Below are 19,259 nucleotides of genomic sequence, written 5' to 3' on the forward strand. Positions count from 1 at the left end.
CAGGATGCTCAAATCCCTTATATAAATGAGAGTAGTATTTGCATATAACCTATGCACATCCTCCTGCACATTTTAAATAATCTCTGGATTACTTATAATGCCTAATACAATGTAAATGTTGTATAAATAGTGATTATACTGTATCACCATTTTATTTGTATTATTTTTATTGTCATATTGTTATTTTTTATTATTTTCTTTTCTCAATATTTTGATCTGTGGTTAGTTAATCTGCAGTTTGCAGAACCCTCAGATACAGAGGGCAACTGCACATTGTGGGCAAGTACAAACCTATCGTGTGCTGAACAGAGAAGAAATGGAGGCACTCGTGAGCAGCATTAATGTGTACACCAGAATCTCAACAGTAAAGACAGAATAACAATGAAGAAAATAACTACAGGAGTGCTGTGTTTTAAAAAAGCAAGCTCCTCCAGCTGAGTTTGTGACTCTAATCCCTGCTTATTTTGAGCACTTTCCGTGTGTTGATTGACTCGGAAAGGTGGGAGATTACCAGTAAGCCAGGTCATTTGGGCAAACATGGGCATATTTTTAGCAAAGCTGAACAAACTGGTTGGTCACTCAAACTACCCAATTTAGACTTATAGTAAGAATAGCACATGGTTCAGAATTGCCAAGACTGCTGCTTTAGTCAACAGAAATTTTTTCATATTCATGCTGGTAATGCAGTGCATCTCTGGAAGAAATGCAAGAGTATTTTAACATTTGGTCCAGAAGAAATATGTAAAGGGTGTTTGTAGAATTTGATGCCCTCCTCAGTGACATAAGGTTATGGGTTTGTGAATGGAAAATCTGTTATTTGTTCAGGTTATTAAAACACATTCTAATTCAACATCATTAGACTGGCAAAAAACTTCCACTTTTAGGACTCTATAAAACCTACATTAACCTTGAATTAACAAAGCTAGGAAGTGTGATGTAGTAGAAGGGGCTTTAAGGAAGGCAGGGTTCATAACCCCATCATGAAGTTACTTACTACAAGAACTTTAATTAATTCTGAATCTTTCAGGCCATTTCTCATCTGTTATGTGAGAATATTAATAAGTAAATGTGGCAAGTACTGTTGACTCTACCTTCAAAATATATCTTCTACTATTCACTTCTCTCCATCTCTAAAACTCCTAATTCAGGCAAAACTAATTTCTCAGCTACACCACCACATCTGCTCCTAATACTTCTCCTCTTGCCCCCACCAGCCCACTCATTACTCAGCAGACATAAGGATCTTTCCTGCCCCAGGTTCTTTGCACATGCTATCCCACTCTTTTCCGTACCTCCTGCATGCTACAGCTCTGTTTCTTCCTTTGGTTAACAGCTTAAGTACTTTCTCGAAGCATTTTTTCTTGATATTCCTATCTACAGTAGATTTCTCTATTATTTACTATCTCAGCTCATTTGCTTCCTTCATGGTGCCTGTCCTATTTAGTAATTTGTTTCTGTTTGTCTGTCTACCTTTTTGTTTTCTATATTAGAATATGAGTTTCCCAAGGGCAGAGACAGGCTTTGTCTTGTCTGTCCTCGAATCTACCAAGCACAGTGCCTGGCACATTGGAGGTGCTAAGGAAATATTAGTGTAAAGAGTGAAGGAATTGCTGTGAGGAATATGTGAGTTAATTAAGTGCATCTTTAGGTACCTGGGTAGTGCTCAGTTAATATTGTTATTCATTTCCTTTTCTTTACCAGTGCTGCCCAATCAATCTCCTTCTTCTACTCCGTATATTTCCCTGCTGAAGGTATACTAGCATGTTTCCCCATCATATGCAAATATCCTAGAAATCCAAACTAAAAGGCAAAGATATTGAAATACAGGGAACAGAAGAAATTGCTCCTGACTTTGATACATTGCTCTTTTAATACATCTGTGTTTTTGTGAATTATGCACTGAAACTCTTACATGACCTTTCCTACACCAAATTCAGAGGTTTGTAATCAGCAAACAAGTGTTTGTTTCTTATGATTTCTTTCTATAGGTTATACAGTATCTCTAAGTTTTCTTGAACAATGGTGTTAAAAATAATTTTAATACTTTATTGTTATTTTCTTTTATTATTCAAAAATGGGTGGAAGGCCGGGCGCGGTGGCTCACGCCTGTAATCCCAGCACTTTGGGAGGCCGAGGCGGGCAGATCACGAGGTCAGGAGATCGAGACCATCCTGGCTAACACGGTGAAACCCCGTCTCTACTAAAAAAATACAAAAAATTAGCCGGGCGTGTTAGTGGGCGCCTGTAGTCCCAGCTACTCGGGAGGCTGAGGCAGGAGAATGGCGTGAACCCGGGAGGTGGAGCTTGCAGTGAGCCGAGATCGCGCCACTGCACTCCAGCCTGGGCGACAAAGCAAGACTCCATCTCAAAAAAAAAAAAAAAAAAAAAAAAAAAATGGGTGGAAAATGAAGATGCAAAAATGCAGAAAGTAGTTATAAAAAGTTAGGTAAGGAACAGTAGAGTTAAGACAAAGGTAAAAGTAATTAAGCATGCAATCGATAGTTAGCATTTAGTTTCTATTGGACACATTAAAATTAAACTGATTAATAGTGTCTTCATTTACAAAGGAAGCAAATTTAAAGAATAGCATGAAATGGGCCTGGCACAGTGGCTTACGCCTGTAATTCCAGCACTTTGGAGGCCGAGGCAGGCAGATTACTTGAGATCAGGGGTTTTAGGCCAGCCTGGTCAACATGGTGAAACCCCATCTCTACAAAATAACAACAACAACAAAAAAAATGAAAATTAGCCAGGCGTGGTGGTGGGCTCCTATAGTCCCAGCTACTCAGGAGGCTGAGGTGAGAGAATCGCTTGAACCTGGAAGGTGGAGGTTGCAGTGAGCCAAGATCGTCCTGGGCGACAGAGCAAGACTTCATCTAAAAAAATAAATAAAAAGAAGAAGAAGAAGAAGGACATGAAATGCTAGAATTTATTGGGTATTATATCTAAAAGGAGAGGCATATTTATGAAATTTAAATCAGTTTTAGCTCTCTGTAGAACAGAATCCTCACTCTAAAATACATTATCTCTTGCATATTTGACTTTCTTATATGTTTTTAGTCTGATTTTGTTTGAAAGTAGTGGATTGCCAATACGCTTGCTCCTTTTTCCCCTGAAAGGTGAGCAAACCCACCCTGTCATTTACTTATGAGGAACTTGTGACCCAGTGAGGTGAAGGAATTGGTCCTACTGGAATGCCTCCATTCTTTGTAATCAGTTGCCTGAATTATTTTAGAGTCTGTTTATTTTAAAGGAATCTTTCATAGTACTGGCAAAAATTTATTTATAAATGGCTTTGAGTTTGAGGTAGAAAATATTAACTATTAGACAGCTGATTGTTCTAGATGCGCAAGAAGTAAGGCACTCAGGATGTCCTCAACTTTGTTTTCCTCTTGGTTGGTTAATCCCTCCATATGCAATAGATTGTTTACTTCAATCTGTTTCTCACTTGAGACCACTGAAAGTTAATCCATGGAGCTCACACTCTGTACCTTCTGAAATAACTCTAACAAATCAAGTTAAAATTTTCCTGACCCTTCTTCGTGTATTCCTTCACTCCTTAACTCCTGCCAGTATGTGCTGGGAATTTGCCTCTGGACTTTGACACATTTACTCTTTAGATTTGTTATGTCCCACATTAACTGAACTTTGCCATATTCTCAATGTTGATCTGGATTTGCAGAGGTGGTTTTGGAGTTCTGCCCATATTCCCAGCATCTAATCCCCAGCAAGCCTCTCTCTGTTTTCCTCCACTATCCACTGCCTTACATTAAATTACCATTATGCTAGCTACATTTCAAGTTCTTGGTAGCCACATGTAACTACTGGTAATCATATTGGACGGGATAGAAAGTTGCATTGAACAGTGCTACCCTAGAATATCTAGACCTTCACCTACCTGTGCCAGCATCAGTATCTCTCTAGATAGATAAACTATCTGAGCAACACAAACTAGAATGCCTCAAGTGTCCATAAAATCATTTGGCAAGTTAAGTCTCAGTAAAAATGTCCTTGATGTTTTTTTCTTTGTAGTTAATGATGCATTTCATTGCTTTCCAAACTCTTTCACAAGGCTTACAAAATCCATCATGACCTTTACCATTTGTCTAACTTCATTATTTCTCTTTCCCTTGAACTGTACTCTTTTGAACTATTTTACATTTCTTGACTCCAAGTCTAAACTTGCTACTCCTTCTGTCTAGAATATTCTTCCTTTCCTGTTCAGTGTCTCAAGTATTCTCTGGTGCTATGGGACACTTTAAGAGGAGGAGCTTAATCCCTTTGGACAACTTAGAGATGTGGAATTAATTTAATGTCGCTTGATGATTTCTATCATTCAACATCAGAAAGCAATTTAGGGCACAGGCAATGTGAAACTGCATTTTGTACACAGAAAATTATGAAATACTAAACTTCTTAAGGGAGGAGCCATTAACCTCAGAAACTTAGATTGTTCCTATTGTTTTATAAGAAACAAATCTTTCGTATATTTATCCGTAGATGTGTGTTTGTGTATGTAACTCCCTTCCGCCGCATAAACTTTTCCCAACACTCCTTTACCCCACGCCTGAAGAGACAATGGAGGAGAGAATGGAGGAGCTCTGTGAATAAAATGCAAACTCTATTTGAATCCAGTCCGATATTTAACTCAAAGAAAATATTTTAATACTAGCCAGAACTTTTGAGAAGCGTGCTCTAATTCGTCCTTTCTTTTTCTTTATGACATCTGTCTAAAGGGAGCATTTGTGGAAGAGACTTATCCACAGAGAGAGTAGGGTTGGCAGAAGCAATGCAGACAGGCTTCTGCAGATAGGCTGTGGTCCTTCCTGTAAGGCAGCACCTGAGCTCTATCTAGTCAGAAACATTTAGAGAGAACAGGCTGAGTTGCAGCAAAGAATGACAAAGAGTTGGAGTATCCCCATTAAAGATACTTCCTAGTATTATTATGTTTTTGTTTGTTTTGTTTTTTTTGAGATGGAGTTTCACTCTTGTTGCCCAGGCTGGAGTGCAACAGCATAATCTCAGCTCACCACAATCTCCGCCTCCTGGGTTCAAGCAGTTCTCCTGCCTCAGCCTCCCAAGTAGCTGGGATTACAGGCATGTGCCACCACACTTGGCTAATTTTGTATTTTTAGTACAGACAGGGTTTCTCCATGTTGGTCAGGCTGGTCTCGAACTCTCGACCTCAGGTGATCCACCCACCTTGGCCTCCCAAAGTGCTGGAATTACAGGCATCAGTCACCGTGCCTGGCCATATTATTATAATATCCTAAGCTAATATATTTGAATTGTCAAACATTGGCTGGTACTTCACCTGTATAGCTTTTTCACTGCCTTTCCCTGTTCTTCCTTTATCCCAGAGACCAGGGTAGAGATCTCTTTAGGAAATGTGTTTGCTTAACGACAATAAGCTACAAGGAGCCTTTTCTGATACTTTTACTCAAGACTTGAGAATTGAACCTGATGCATATGCTTCAGACTAATAAGAAAATGAAAAGAAAATTTGTGATGTTTTATAATATACCTACAGTTGCAATATCATCCTGAAAATGCAGTTACTATGATGAAGATTTCCCAAACTCCATTCAGTAGATCCCAATTTGATCAAGATCAGAATATTCAATTAAACTTTCAGGCACTTAAAGCAAGAACTCATAATCTTCATCAAGCCAAGAATGTACACCCATTTGAGAAACTATTCACAATTCAGACGCAATGACTCTTGTCATTTTTCTTTTCAGTTATTGCAAAATCTGCTTCAGTGAAACATGCTTATCTGTTTCTGTATAATTAAAAAAAATATTGTACAAGTAACGAAGTACATGAAATCAAACACACTTGCTAAACTAATGGCATGTGAGACTCAAGTCTCAGTGATTAGATTATGCCTCTCCCCTTCCATTATGACTGCAAATTGGTATGCAGCCATTGTCAAATTAGTGACTGTATTAGTTAGTTCACAGCCTGCTGTAAAGATCTGCTTGAGACTGGGTAAATTATAAAGGAAAGAGGTTTAATTGACTCACAGTTCCACAGAGCTAGGGAAGCCTCAGGAAACTTACAGTTAATGGTGGAAGGGGAAGCAAACACATCCTAATTCACATGGCAGCAGGAAGGAGAATTGTAGAGCAAAGCAGGGTGGGGAAAAGTCCGTTATAAAACCATCAGATCTCATGAGACCTCACTCACTATCACAAGACCAGCATGGAGGTAACCACCCCCATGATTCAATTACCTCCCACTGAGTCCCTACCATGTATAATTCAAGCGGAGATTTGGATGGGGATACAGCCAAAGCATATCAGTGGCAACATATAAATCTCAAAGGCTCATGTCTAGTTTTGCAGAGCATTGGTTTTGTATGATAGCAGTTACTGTCCCTATGCAGTGAAGTGTGATACAGGCTTTTTCTAAGGCATTACAGGAAACCTCTACCATTTCATCACACTCACTATGCTAAAAGCCATGATGAAATCCATGACTGTGCTCTCTAGCACTTAATTATGTTTTGATTACTACAAATAATTTATTTTTTTACATTTTGTTTCTTAGGATTCCCAGCCACAAACACCCATTCATCCTATCAAAACAAAACAAACCATAGCACATATGTAAACACTTTTAGAACATGTACACGTAGATAAACAAGTGTATAGAACGTAACAAAGTTTCTAAACCATATCACATTGTTTATTTTAGTCGCCAGTACTCAACAATGATTCAAGAAATTCAGACCCCAACAGCATTAATGTCTCAGCAATGTAACCTGAAACTCAGCAACCCAAATCTACAGTAGTGGGAAAGCCTGGGTTTGTGCATTGTCCGATGTGAAGGTTAATTCGAATTATTTTTCCAGACATATGGAGTTCTCCTTTACTTTCAGAAAAAGAAAGAAAGAAAAAGTTGTTGCACACCTACTGTATTAGTCCATTTTTACACTGCTGAAAAAGACATACCCAACCAAGACTGAGAAGAAAAAGAGGTTTAATTGGACTTACAGTTCCACATGGCTGAGGAGATGTCAGAATTATGGTGGGAGCTGAAAGGCACTTCTTACATGGTGGTAGCAAGAGAAGATGAGGAGGAAGCAAAAGCAGAAACCCCTGGTAGACCCATCATATCTTGTGAGGCTTATTCACTATCATGAGACTAGCATGGGAAAGACCGGCCCCATGATTCATTTACCTCCCACTGGGTCCCTCCCACAACATGTGGGAATTCTGGGAGATACAATTCAAGTTGAAATTGGGTGGGGATACAGCCAAACTGTATCACCTACTTTAGCTTAAGCATGGTGTTAGATATATCCACAGAAGTTACCATGTTTAATTTTAACAATGACCCTGAGAGTAAGAATTTTTATCCCTATCTTTACTGATGAGGAAAACTAAGGCATAGAGCAGATCATTGACTTCCCCAAGAACACAGTGCTGAGGCTGAGATACAAACCTAGTCCTGGAACTCTTGAGTTTATTCCCTTTCTAATGTACCGTGCTATCCCAGGTCACTGAAAACCTACTTACGTAGTTACTGCACCTGGAATTATATAAGTCTGCTCAAGGACAAGCAGGGGCAAATCAACCGGTGAAAATAAAGTATAGCAGAACCGGGAACATAAGACCTGTGAGCATGAATATCTGATTCCTGGAACGCAAATGGTCAGGACCCCAGCCAAATGAACTGAAGGTTAGTTCTGGGCCACAGTCCAATTGGAAATAGAAGTGTCAAATAGAAAACCTATAGCAGAAGTTCCGGTAGGCAAACTGTGCCAGTTGAGTGGACTATTGGAGATCATTTTGGTGTGGTGGTGTGGTGGGTCCATGAACACCCAGGACCTACCAGGTACACCAGCTTTACAGCAACGGACTAACTAATTCCAGACTCTGCAGACTGGCTTACTATATGCCTGCCCGTTAAATTGTGTAAGATGTTTTATGCAGATTGTCTCAATGAAACCTCACCACAGCAGGAAGAAGCAAGATTGTTTTATTACTTGCCATAGTTTAACATGGCAGGTTAAGTAGTGGTAAAGAGCATGCACTGTAGAACCAAGTTTCCTGGGTGTGTCTTCCGGTTCTTACCGATTCTGTTATCATCTATTTGGGGAAATTTGCTTAACTCTGTCTGTGACCCACTTCATTTGTAAACTGGGAGTGAGATAGTGCTCAAGTTTTCAGCTTTCCAAGAGTATAAAGAGCTTCAAATGGGGCCTGGCTCAGGAAATTGCTAGGCAAGTGTATGATAAATAAAGGAGAAAACTAAGTAACTTGGGTAAATTCATAAAAGTGATATGTGGTGGGGCTAGGACTTAAATCCAGAGATATCTGACTCTGCAAGTGAGGGACCTCAGGGACTTCACCTCTGAGGGGACTAGGGAAAGCAGATATCAACACAATCCCAAGAGTCCTCTTATTTTCTCTCTCATCCTATATTGGCTACCATTTCGATGGAAGTCATGAAATTACTAAAAGTAATTTCAGAATCTCCTTTGCATAAGGCCCTTTCCAATGTTAGCTGTGCACTTAAAATATTTAACTTTGCAATACCGAATCCACCTCCATCTTACTTCAATACTATTTTGCATTCTCTGGTTTCTGAGGAAATCACAAAAATGAGCCCTAGGCAAAAATTTTAGGTTAGAGTATGAAGAACTCTATTGAGTTTATGCACATCAGTAATGCCTTCTCCAAAATAAGAAATATGCTTTCAATTTACATCATAAAATGAGATTTTTTAAAAAGTTAAAGGTTTTATTGATGCACTTCCTTAAACTAGTATTTCAAAAGATAAAAACAGCTTTTCTCTGTTAAGAAGGAATGGCTGCTTTATGAGTGTTTTCTTCTTAACTTGACATGAAGCAAATTTAAGCAATATATAGCTAGATCTGTTCAGTCTCACCAATATATGAGAAAGTAAATTTTCATAAAAAAACTTTACCTGTGCCAAATCAAGTCCTATTAGGTTGTATAAGATCTGTTATCCCATGACTCCGAGTCCTTGGAATGCATCCCAGTTCAGTCTAGCAGAGTTACTTTCTCTGGATTTCATATGCATAGACATACGCTTGGTAGACAGAGACACAGTGTGAATTTGAAAGCAGGTATTTTCAAGCAAAAGCCATGACTGACAGTTCTAAATGAGAGCAAAATCTCCTGTGTTCCTTTTCACAAAACTGCAAAGCTGTAAGGACAACACGGGTGTGTTTTGGTGCATTTTCTTGGATCAGCTTTTGTCTCACTGTTACTAGTCTCTCCAAGTTTGAAGAGGCCATGTTTAGTTTGTTTTTCAACTCAGAAAATATAAGAATTATATCATGAAGTGATGCAATATGTATAATAGTAGGGAAATTAAGCAAAGATTTTGAAGTCAATCAAGCCCGTGTGGGTTCGAATAGTTCCTCAGCCACTAGCTAACTATAGGACTTTAATCAAGTTATTTAAGCTCCCCAACAGATTAGAGTAGAAACCATCTGGAGACTTGGAGACCTCTCAGGGGGCTACTGCACTGGTATGGATGAGAAGTTCTCTTTAGAATGGAGATACTACAATGAAGAGGGAAAATCTACTTATGATTTGGCCTTTGGGAGGCAAATATTCTGATTGGCTCTGGTGACAAGGACTCAAAACCCTTTTTACCTAATTTCTCTGATGAAAATCCACTGATTATAGAGCACAGATTTAGTACTTCTGATGAAGAGGTAAGGCTATAAAAAGACATATCCACAAATGGCACAATAGGTAGCATTTTTCATCTTCATTCAGTCTCAGCAGAAAGTTCTTGAACATCCCCTTATTTCAGATACAGGGTTAGGCATTCAATTTGGTGTTAGGTATACATAATAAAACTTCACCAGCTCAAAGACATATAAAGATATGCTATCCATGTTTATCTGGACTTTTTTGTTTCAAACAACACCAAAATTCAGATTTAAAAAATGACATTTATTGATGAAATAACTGAAAAGTCTAGGACCTCAGAAATGCATGGACCTTGGTGCTCAAATGATGTGCGAAGAATCTGGGTTTTTCTGTCTTTTGCCCTGACTTCTTCTATACTGGTTTCATTCTCAAAGGTACTCTTTTCATGGTGGTAACATGGCAACCAGGAGCTTCAAGCTGTTGTCTTTACTATTTGAGAAATTTCAGTGGGAAAAAAATTGCTTTGACTTCTCACAATTTCTCAGAAGTTCTAGCAAATATTGCTGATAGAGTTATTGACCTAGTTTAGGTCATATATCTCTATGTCCCTTCTTGAGCTAATTACCTTTCACTAGGCTTGACCCTAATGAACTTTATAGACTAGAATAGAGGAAAGTGGCTCCAAAAAAGATGATTGAATAATTATTACTAGCATCAAGGAAGAATGACTTGAGTGATTAAAAATTACATATGTCAACTATACTAATTTAAAAATTACATATGTCAACTATACTATCTAATTGATTTAAGTAAGTACTCTTTTTTATTGCAAATGACAGAAATTCATTCCAGCTTAAACCAAATGAAATTTGATATAAAAATGTCATGGAACCCAAGAGCAAGGAGTGCCATAGGCCTCATAAGGAACCGAAATGAGAAAATGAAAATTAACTGGTATTACTGCTGTCTCTCTCTCTCTCTCTCTCTCTCTCTCTCTCTCTCTCTCTCTCTCTCTCTCTCTCCCTCTCTCTCCCTTTTCACATCTATATTTAGGATATGTATTTGTCTTCATTCAAATATCTCTCCATCTCAATGCGCATGATTACCCAACAATTCTCAGTTTCAGCCACTCAGAAGAGATCAAAACTAGTTTCCCTCACTCTCAATTCAAAATTTGTGGAAAAAAATATTATTAGTTAAACTTGTATCTAGTGACCACTCTTGTCCAACCAAGTATGACATAGAGACTGGGTTAAACCAACTGCTTGGTTTGAGGGTAATTCTTGGAAAAAGAAGGCTATTGTAATGTTGACAAAATAGCAAAAGCAGTCCACTGCAACAGCACAACCAACCTTACTGACAGAAGATCTTGTACCTGCTATAAAATTCATCTTTATCTTCTGGACTTTAGTAAATCTGCAAAGGTATAGAAACTATACCTTTAAAAATGTCCACGAAACAATATGAAAAATGGCAAGTCAATCTCCAATGATGAAATCGTGTATCAAAATCAGGCTACATGATTGTCACCCTGGCCATATATGTAAAGAAAGTAGACAACAAATAAAAACTCAAACTACTTGATTATTTGCTTGCTGGTAAGCTGCAAGTTGTGGAGAAGAAATTAATCCATTCTAATGAACATTTATCCATTTCTTATGAATTTCCAAACATATTGTCAGGAGTTAAGGCAGCAGATTTGTAGACAGAGTCACTTTCCCTGAAAGACTGACAGACTAGTTGAGGAGACAGACAAGTAAATCACTGATTGAAAAATAGCAAAGATATTTGATAAATGGGGTATGCTCAGGATGCTATGACATTTCAGAGAAGAAAACATCCTGCTTCAAGGGGTATATTAGTTTACTAGGGCTGCCGTAACAAAATACCCACAGACTGGGTGACTTAATCGAAATGTATATTCCCACAGTCTTGGAGGTGAAAAGTCTAAAATCAACATGTTGGCAGGTTTAGTTTTGTTTGTGGCTTTTCTTTTTGGCTTGCAGGTGAACACCTTCTTTTTGTGTCCTGTGCCTGCACATCCCTTGTCTCCCTCTGCATGTTCAACTTTCCTTTTCTTATAAGGATACCAGTCAAATTGGATTAAGGCCCACCCTGAAGACCTAATTTAACCTAGTTACTTATTTAAAGGCCCTATCTGCAAGTACAGTCACATTCTAAGATACTGAGAGTTAGTTCTTCAACACACAAATGGTGGGGTGAGGGCGCTGTGCACAATCCACCCAAAACAAGAGAAATTTTAGAGAGTAGTGTTGCTTGACCCAGTCTTAAAGAAGAGGGTATAACCCTGTGGATAGAACAGCAGGAACAAAGGTATAAATGCAAGAGTGAGCATTGCTTATCTATGGAATTTTAAATAGTCTGGTAATGCTGGAGCTTAGGATACAAATGAGGAATTGAAAATTGGTAAAACATGAAGTTGGAAAGGTAATTAAGGATTGAATTATAAAAGGTTTTGTACTGAGATGGGCTAAATTATGGTTAAAAAATTCCTCAAGATATAATAGCACAAACACAACACAAGTTTATTTCTCCTTCAAGGAATAGTTCAGGGTTGGTGCTACAGGTCCACCAGCAACTCTCTTCCACAAAGTGATTCCTGGATCAGACTCCATTCATCTCAAGGCTCTCATCTGTGTGATCATGCCTGGGTGGCTGTGCCCAAGACTTTCACTTTAAGGTCTAAACCCGTAAGTGGCACACTGCGCTCCTGCTGTCCTGCCATTGCTGAGAACTATTCACATGACCTCTCCTGGTTGCTGGGTTATGGGGATTGTAACATAAGGGGGTTGGCTGGATAACCCCTTCCCAGCTGTAATCCTATTATTATGAAAAGACAGGCATTTTGTACATAGGAGCTGTTGTCATCACAGTCTTGTAAGTCATAGTAAGGAGTTTGGGTTCTTATAAATTTGAGGATTTTTAAGGAGGACGGTCAAGATTAAATTTTAATTTTAAAATGTAATGCTAGTAGCATTATAAAGAAAGAATTTGTGAGGCAATGTCAGAAGCACAGATATAATATTGAGGAAGCTATTTCAGTAATTCTGGCAAGTGATTCTGAATTAAGGCAGTGCTAGTAGGAGTGGAGAAGACAAAACAGATTCCAGTGATATTTTAGAAATAGACTCATCATGACTCCTGACTGATTTCTTTTGAGAAGGGAAGAAGAGGAAAATTCTAGTAACTCTTAATTCCTGGCTTGGATGAATGATGAGATTTTGGTAACATTAAATGAGGAGGAGAGGGCTTGGGAAAGGCTCAGTTAAAAACATACTGAGGTTTGAGATATCTGTGGAATATCAAAGCAGAGGTATCCAGTAAGTCATACACATAAGACATATTTTCAGGGGCTGAAAAAATACATTTCATGGTTATTATAATAGTGACAAAATGTAATTGGAATCACATGGAGATGAGGTCAACTATACTAATCATAGATTTATATAATGACATAAGAATGGTGATTTCCAATTTTCATTTTATGCCCAAACAAAAAAGGTCTTAGGCAAAACAGAAGAGTTTAGATACTACCAAATTATGAAAGCAGTGGTTTAGCCATTTTATAAGTATTCAATGGTAAAAAACACAAAAATTTCCCCTTAAAATTCAGAGATTCAAATTCTATAGAAAGATATTCATAAAACAGAAAATCATTACAAGTTAGCGGAGTTTTTGGACTTGACAACTCTTTATATATGAGTATTGCATTAGATATGCACTGTCATTGAAGTAGACATTTAATTAATAATCCCATGCTCTTGCAAGTATCTATCAAGTATGTTGAAAAAACAAGAAGCAACCAATTTTATTCTTCCATCTATCTTGCTGGCAAATAACTCGCTCCCTTCTGGAAATGCTGAATCATTTATCTTTACATTTTTGTTAACCTGCTCATTTTGTAGGATAGGCTCAAGATAGTTACTACTAAATTAAAGATGATCATGTGACCATGAGTTAGAAACATGAATCTAAGACCCAAATGCAAGATCCTATAACATGACTGTTAAGAAAATGACAAACAACTAAGTAATACCCAGGTGATATGGTTTGTCTGTGTCCCCACTCAAATATCAACTTGAATTTTATCTCCCAGAATTCCCACGTGTTGTAGGAGGGACCCAGGGGGAGGTAATTGAATCATGGGGCAAGTTTTTCCCATGCTATTCTCATGATGGTAAAAAAGTCTCACAAGATCCGATGGGTTTATCAGTGGCTTCTGCTTTTGCTTCTTCCTCATTTTTCTCTTCCTGCCACCATGTAAGAAGTGTCTTTCACCTCCTGCCATGATTCCAAGGCCTCCCCAGCCATGTGGAACTGAAAGTCAAATTAAACCTCTTTTTCTTCCCAGTCTTGGGTATGTCTTTATCAGCAGCATAAAAACAGACTAATACAGTAAAGTGGTACCAGTAGAGTGGGGCATTTCTGAAAAGATACTTGAAAATGTGGAAGCAACTTTGGAACTAGGTAACAGGCAGAGATTGGAACAGTTTGGAGGACTCAGAAGAAGTCAGAAAAATGTGGGAAAGTTTGGAACTTCCTAGAGACTTGTTGGATGGCTTTGCCCCAAATGCTGATAGCAATATGGAAAATAAGGTCCAGGCTGAGGTGGTCTCAGGTGGAGGTGAGGAAGTTGTTGGGAACTGGAGTAAAGGTGACTCTTGTTATGTTTTAGCAAAGAAACTGGTGGCATTTTGCCCCTGCCCTAGGGATTTGTGAAACTTTGAACTTGAGAAAGGTGACTTAGGGTATCTGGCAGAAGAAATTTCTAAGCATCAAAGCATTCAAGAGGTGACTTGGATACTGTTAAAAGCCATTCAGTTATATAAGAGAAGCAGAGTTTAAAAGTTTGGAAAATTTGCAGCCTGACTATGTGCTAGAAAAGAAAAATCCATTTTCTGGAGAGAAATTCAAGCCAGCTAGAGAAATTTGCATAAGTAGCAAGGAGCCGAATGTTAATCCCCGAGACAATGGAGAAAATGTCTCCAGGCTATGTGAGAGATCTTCATGGCAGCCCCTCCTATCACAGGCCCAGAGGCCCAGGAGGAAAAACTGATTTCATCAGCTGGGCCCACAGTCCCTGTGTTGTGTGCAGCCTAGGGACTTGGTGTCCTGTGTCCCAGCCACTCCAGCTATGGATAAATGGGGCCAATGTACAGCTCAGTCTGTGGCTTCAGAGGGTGGAGGCCCTAAGCCTTGGCAGCTTCCATGTGGTGTTGAGCCTGTTGGTGCACAGAAGGCAAGAATTGAGGTTTGGGAACCTCCACCTAGATTTCAGAGGATGTACAGAAATCCCTGGATGCCCAGGCAAAAGTTTGCTGCAGGGGCAGAGCCCTGATGGAGAACCTCTACTAGGGAAGTGCAGAAGGGGAATGTGGGGTCAGAGCCCCCACACAGGGGCCCTACTGGGGCACTGCCTAGTGGAGCTGTAAGAAGAGGGCCACCTTCCTCCAGACCCCAGAACTGTAGATCCACTGACAGCTTGCACCATGGTCCTGGAAAAGCTGCAGACACTCAACACTAGCTCATGAAAGCAGCTGGGAGGGAGGCTGTACCCTGTAAAGCCACAGAAGTGGAGCTGCCCAAGACCGTGGGAACTTACCTCTTGCGTCAGCCTGACCTGGATGTGGGACATGGAGACAAAGGAGATCATTTTGGAGCTTTAAAATATGACTGCCCCACTGGATTTTGGACTTGCACGGTTCCCGAAACTCCTTTGTTTTGGCCAATTTCTCCCATTTGGAATGGCTGTATTTACCTAATACTTGTACCCCTATTGTATCTAGGAAGTAACTAGTTGCCTTTGGTTTTACAGGCTCACAGGGGGAAGGAACTTGTCTTGTCTCAGAAGAGACTTCGAATTGTGGACTTTTGGGTTAATGCTGAAATGAGTTAAGACTTTGGGGGACAGTTGGGAAGGCATGATTGGTTTTGAAATGTGAGGACATGAGATTTAGAGGGGCCGGCGTGGAATTTTCCATATGGTTTGGCCATGTCCCTACCCAAATCTAGACTTGTATCTCCCAGAATTCCCACCTGTTGTGGAAGGAGCCTAATGTGAGATAATTGAATCATGGGGGCTGATCTTTCCTGCGCTATTCTTGTGATAGTGAATAAATCTCATGAGATCTGATGGGTTTATCAGGGGTTTCCACTTTTGCTTCTTCCTCATTTTTCTCTTGCTGCCACCATGTAAGAAGTGCCTTTCACCTCCTGCCATGATTCTGAAGCCTCCCCAGCCATGTGCCACCGTAAGTCCAATTAGACCACCTTTTTTTCCCAGTCTCAGGTATGTCTTTATCGGCAGCCTGAAAACAGACTAATAGACCAGATGTTTGCAAATATTTGAAATTTCTTAGATAATGTTAATGAATTCAGGAAATGAAAATGGAAAATGTTTTTTTAAGACACAGCATTATCATTGAGTATTTTCCAAAATATTTAAATTCTTTTTCAGTGAGAACCATTATAGTACATTTTATAAATCATTGTAATTTTAGTAAAGGTAACTTACAAATTATATTTGAGTTCATTGTACTGAACAACTCCATAGTGATTTGACTTTTCCCTGTCTAGTCTGGTACTCAGGCTCAAGTATGATGTTTGGGTGTTGACCCTTGGGCACTGAATTTGATGTATTAGCTTCCTGATGCTCTTCTAAGTTCTGATTTTCTATTTTTATTTCTATAGCATGAAGCTTTTAAAATAAGACTTTTGCTAAAATTGACATTGACACCTCCCACCCCCCACCAAAACACACTCTCTGTTCTTTAAAGAGGAGAGTGTAAACAGTATTTCAAAATAGACATCTTTTAATTTGGACTGTAAAGTCTTTCAGTTATAGAATTTGAGTTTGACTCCAAAATGTCATATTTCATCTCAAAATAAAGGCCAATACTCTAAATAAGAACTAACTCTTACCCATTTGGTGGGAATCAAACTATAAAACCACCTTTCTATTTTTTTTAATAAAAGTGAAATATGCTTAAAAGCAAAATGAGACAATTGCTTCAGATGATGCATAAACATAATGAACAATGATTAACTTTTATTTCTTTAAAAGGGTATTTTATTTTCATGTTTTATATTTAATTAACCATTAAATAAATGGTTGTAAGATGATAAAGAAACAGTATGTTTTTAAAAGGGATATAGAGTCACAGCACTATATAAATAGATGTTCTATGTGAGACTGACCACTTCAAATGACTAACTCACAAGTTTCGTTGGGACTAATGATACCTAAAAGGCAGTTTCAAGTACATCCAAATTCTAAATTCTCAGGATCTTCTTCACCTAACTATTCCTTTTGATTTTCATCAGGGATTCATCTTGGTCCACTTTGCATAGTGTACTTTACGGATTATGTGGCTTAAATTCATGTCCACATGCTGATGATTCCCAAGTCTCTGTCCTGTTCAGACCTCCCACCTGCACATCCAACAGCTGGCTGGACATCATATTCAATTTAACCCCACACCTAGTGCCCACCAAATAAATGATGTCCATTAAATGGTTTATTGGGAATGTTAAATGCTTTACAAAAACACTGGATTATAAACATGTTTGGCAACACAAAATAAAAACTACATCAGCTTACAGCAATTTTCATCCCAAATTTTCAACTGCCATAAGTAATTTCCACCTGTTATCCCTCCCTCACCCAAAATTCACTATGCTTATAATCATAACATTCCCCTCTATCTTTTTTTTTTTTTTTTTTTTTTTTTGAGATGGAGTCTCGCTCTGTCGCCCAGGCTGGAGTGCAGTGGCGCAATCTCGGCTCACTGCAAGCTCCGCCTCCCGGGTTCACGCCATTCTCCTGCCTCAGCCTCCCGCGTAGCTGGGACTACAGGCACCCGCCACCACGCCTGGCTAATTTTTTGTATTTTTTAGTAGAGACGGGGTTTCACTGTGTTAGCCAGGATGGTCTCGATCTCCTGACCTCGTGATCCGCCCGCCTTGGCCTCCCAAAGTGCTGGGATTACAGGCGTGAGCCACCGCGCCCGGCCCCCTCTATCTTACTCTGAGACAAATTTCTAGATTTGATCCTAATTTCCTCATGTCTTTAAATGGCGCCAACCTTGTTTTGGGCCAAAGGAGCCCTATTCAAGTGTACAAGTTGGGAAAAATATATTTTGGGCAGGAACTTCTTCCCCTTTTAGATGCTTTGTTTTTCTGCTCTTGTCCCTTCATTCCCTTCCCCTCCTACTGAAATATTGCTTTCAGCCAGTTGTCAATTTCCTTCTTTACTGGATTTTAATTGATACAGTATTTACTTTCCTAGGAAACTGATGAAAAAAACTCAAAAGAATGACTCTGCAATAATGAAATTTTAAGCATTATGCTAAGGATAAAGTAGATATACTTGGGGGATGAAGTCTTTCCTGATACCTTCCAAATAATACAGATTCCACTACAGAGAAGTATGAATTTACAGTGAAGAACACCTAAAATTTGTCTAAGCCACCTTTGTTCTCTTGTGTTACATAGTCTTACTACAAACTTCCTAAAATCCTGTTTTATTTATGTTGCTGTCCAATTGAAGAACATACAAAGCCTCTTCCATTTTGTAGGCCATTGCAATTTAAAATGTCTGTCAGATCCTCAGTCTTATCTTCCCTTTACAGTCATTTTTTTTCTTCACCATGTAAAGTATCCAGACTTTACACTTTTTGACTTTTGGAATTGTACTACAGGATTAAAATCCCCATTCTATACTTGTTAGTGAAATTGTTTCATTAAATGATGAATTAATAACTGAAATAATTAATGAATAAAACATTGCTGTGCCTGCTCTCTGCATGCCACTACTACTCTCACACCAGCCTCTACACTTTTGTGTGTGCTATTACTCATACCTGGAAAGCGCACTTTCTACCTCTGCAACTATGGCTGTAGTGTGCACTAAAATCACCTGGAGGGCTTGGCAAAGCACACAGTGCTTGGTCTCATCCTAGGCCAGAGCCCAAGGGTTTGCACTCAAGCAAGTTCCCAACAGATGTTAATGATGCTGATCCAAGGACCACACTTTGAAAACACAGTTTAGAGCTCATATTATCTAGAGTTCTGAGATCCACTTTGTATTATTTCACATGAATTTTTGTGATGTCCTTTTCTCATACTAGACATTTTTCATACTTCTAGAAACTTGTTACGTATTGGTCCATTCTCCAAAAACTTGGTGCTCTCACAGCATTAGTCCTAACCATGCTGAACTTTTTACCTTCCTGTGAAAAGACCATGCATTTTTGTAATTTCCTGCTATTCCCTTTTCCCAGCTTACTTTCCATTCGTTTCATCTTGGTAAAATCTAAGACCTAGTTCTACTGTCCTCTCTTTTACCAAGACTCCTTCAAATTTCTTGGAAATCTCCACCCATCCCCATATCTTTGATCCCATGGATCTCTGTACTTGTCAAGACCACTGAGAATATCTTTGCATGCACATTCTGAATGCCTAAAAGGCAGAAAGCAGAACATATATATATATTTGTATCCTTAGTACCAACGCAATGCCTCAGTAGAAGTATTTTTAAAGTATCCCAATTATTTGTAAAATATTTGTTAAGTAAAAGCAAAAATAATAAAAGCAAACCAA

At 38.8% G+C, this 19,259-nt stretch overlaps 1 protein-coding gene across 3 annotated transcripts in view; it reads left to right on the forward strand.

Moving 5' to 3' along the window:
• The window catches only part of PTGER3 (prostaglandin E receptor 3), a 195,647-nt gene that overhangs the window by 94,571 nt on the left and 81,817 nt on the right, over positions 1-19,259 (forward strand). The window contains exon 4 of one of the 3 annotated variants that reach the window (XM_004025976.5): positions 227-379. The exons of the other annotated variants lie outside the window; for them this stretch is intronic. Within the exon in view, the coding sequence (XP_004026025.3) occupies positions 227-379 (153 nt within the window). Of the gene's footprint in view, positions 1-226; positions 380-19,259 lie in introns of those variants that run through there. 3 annotated transcript variants of the gene reach the window in all.

The sequence above is a fragment of the Gorilla gorilla genome, chromosome 1 (assembly GCF_029281585.2).
Source record: "Gorilla gorilla gorilla isolate KB3781 chromosome 1, NHGRI_mGorGor1-v2.1_pri, whole genome shotgun sequence".
Lineage (NCBI taxonomy): Eukaryota > Metazoa > Chordata > Mammalia > Primates > Hominidae > Gorilla > Gorilla gorilla.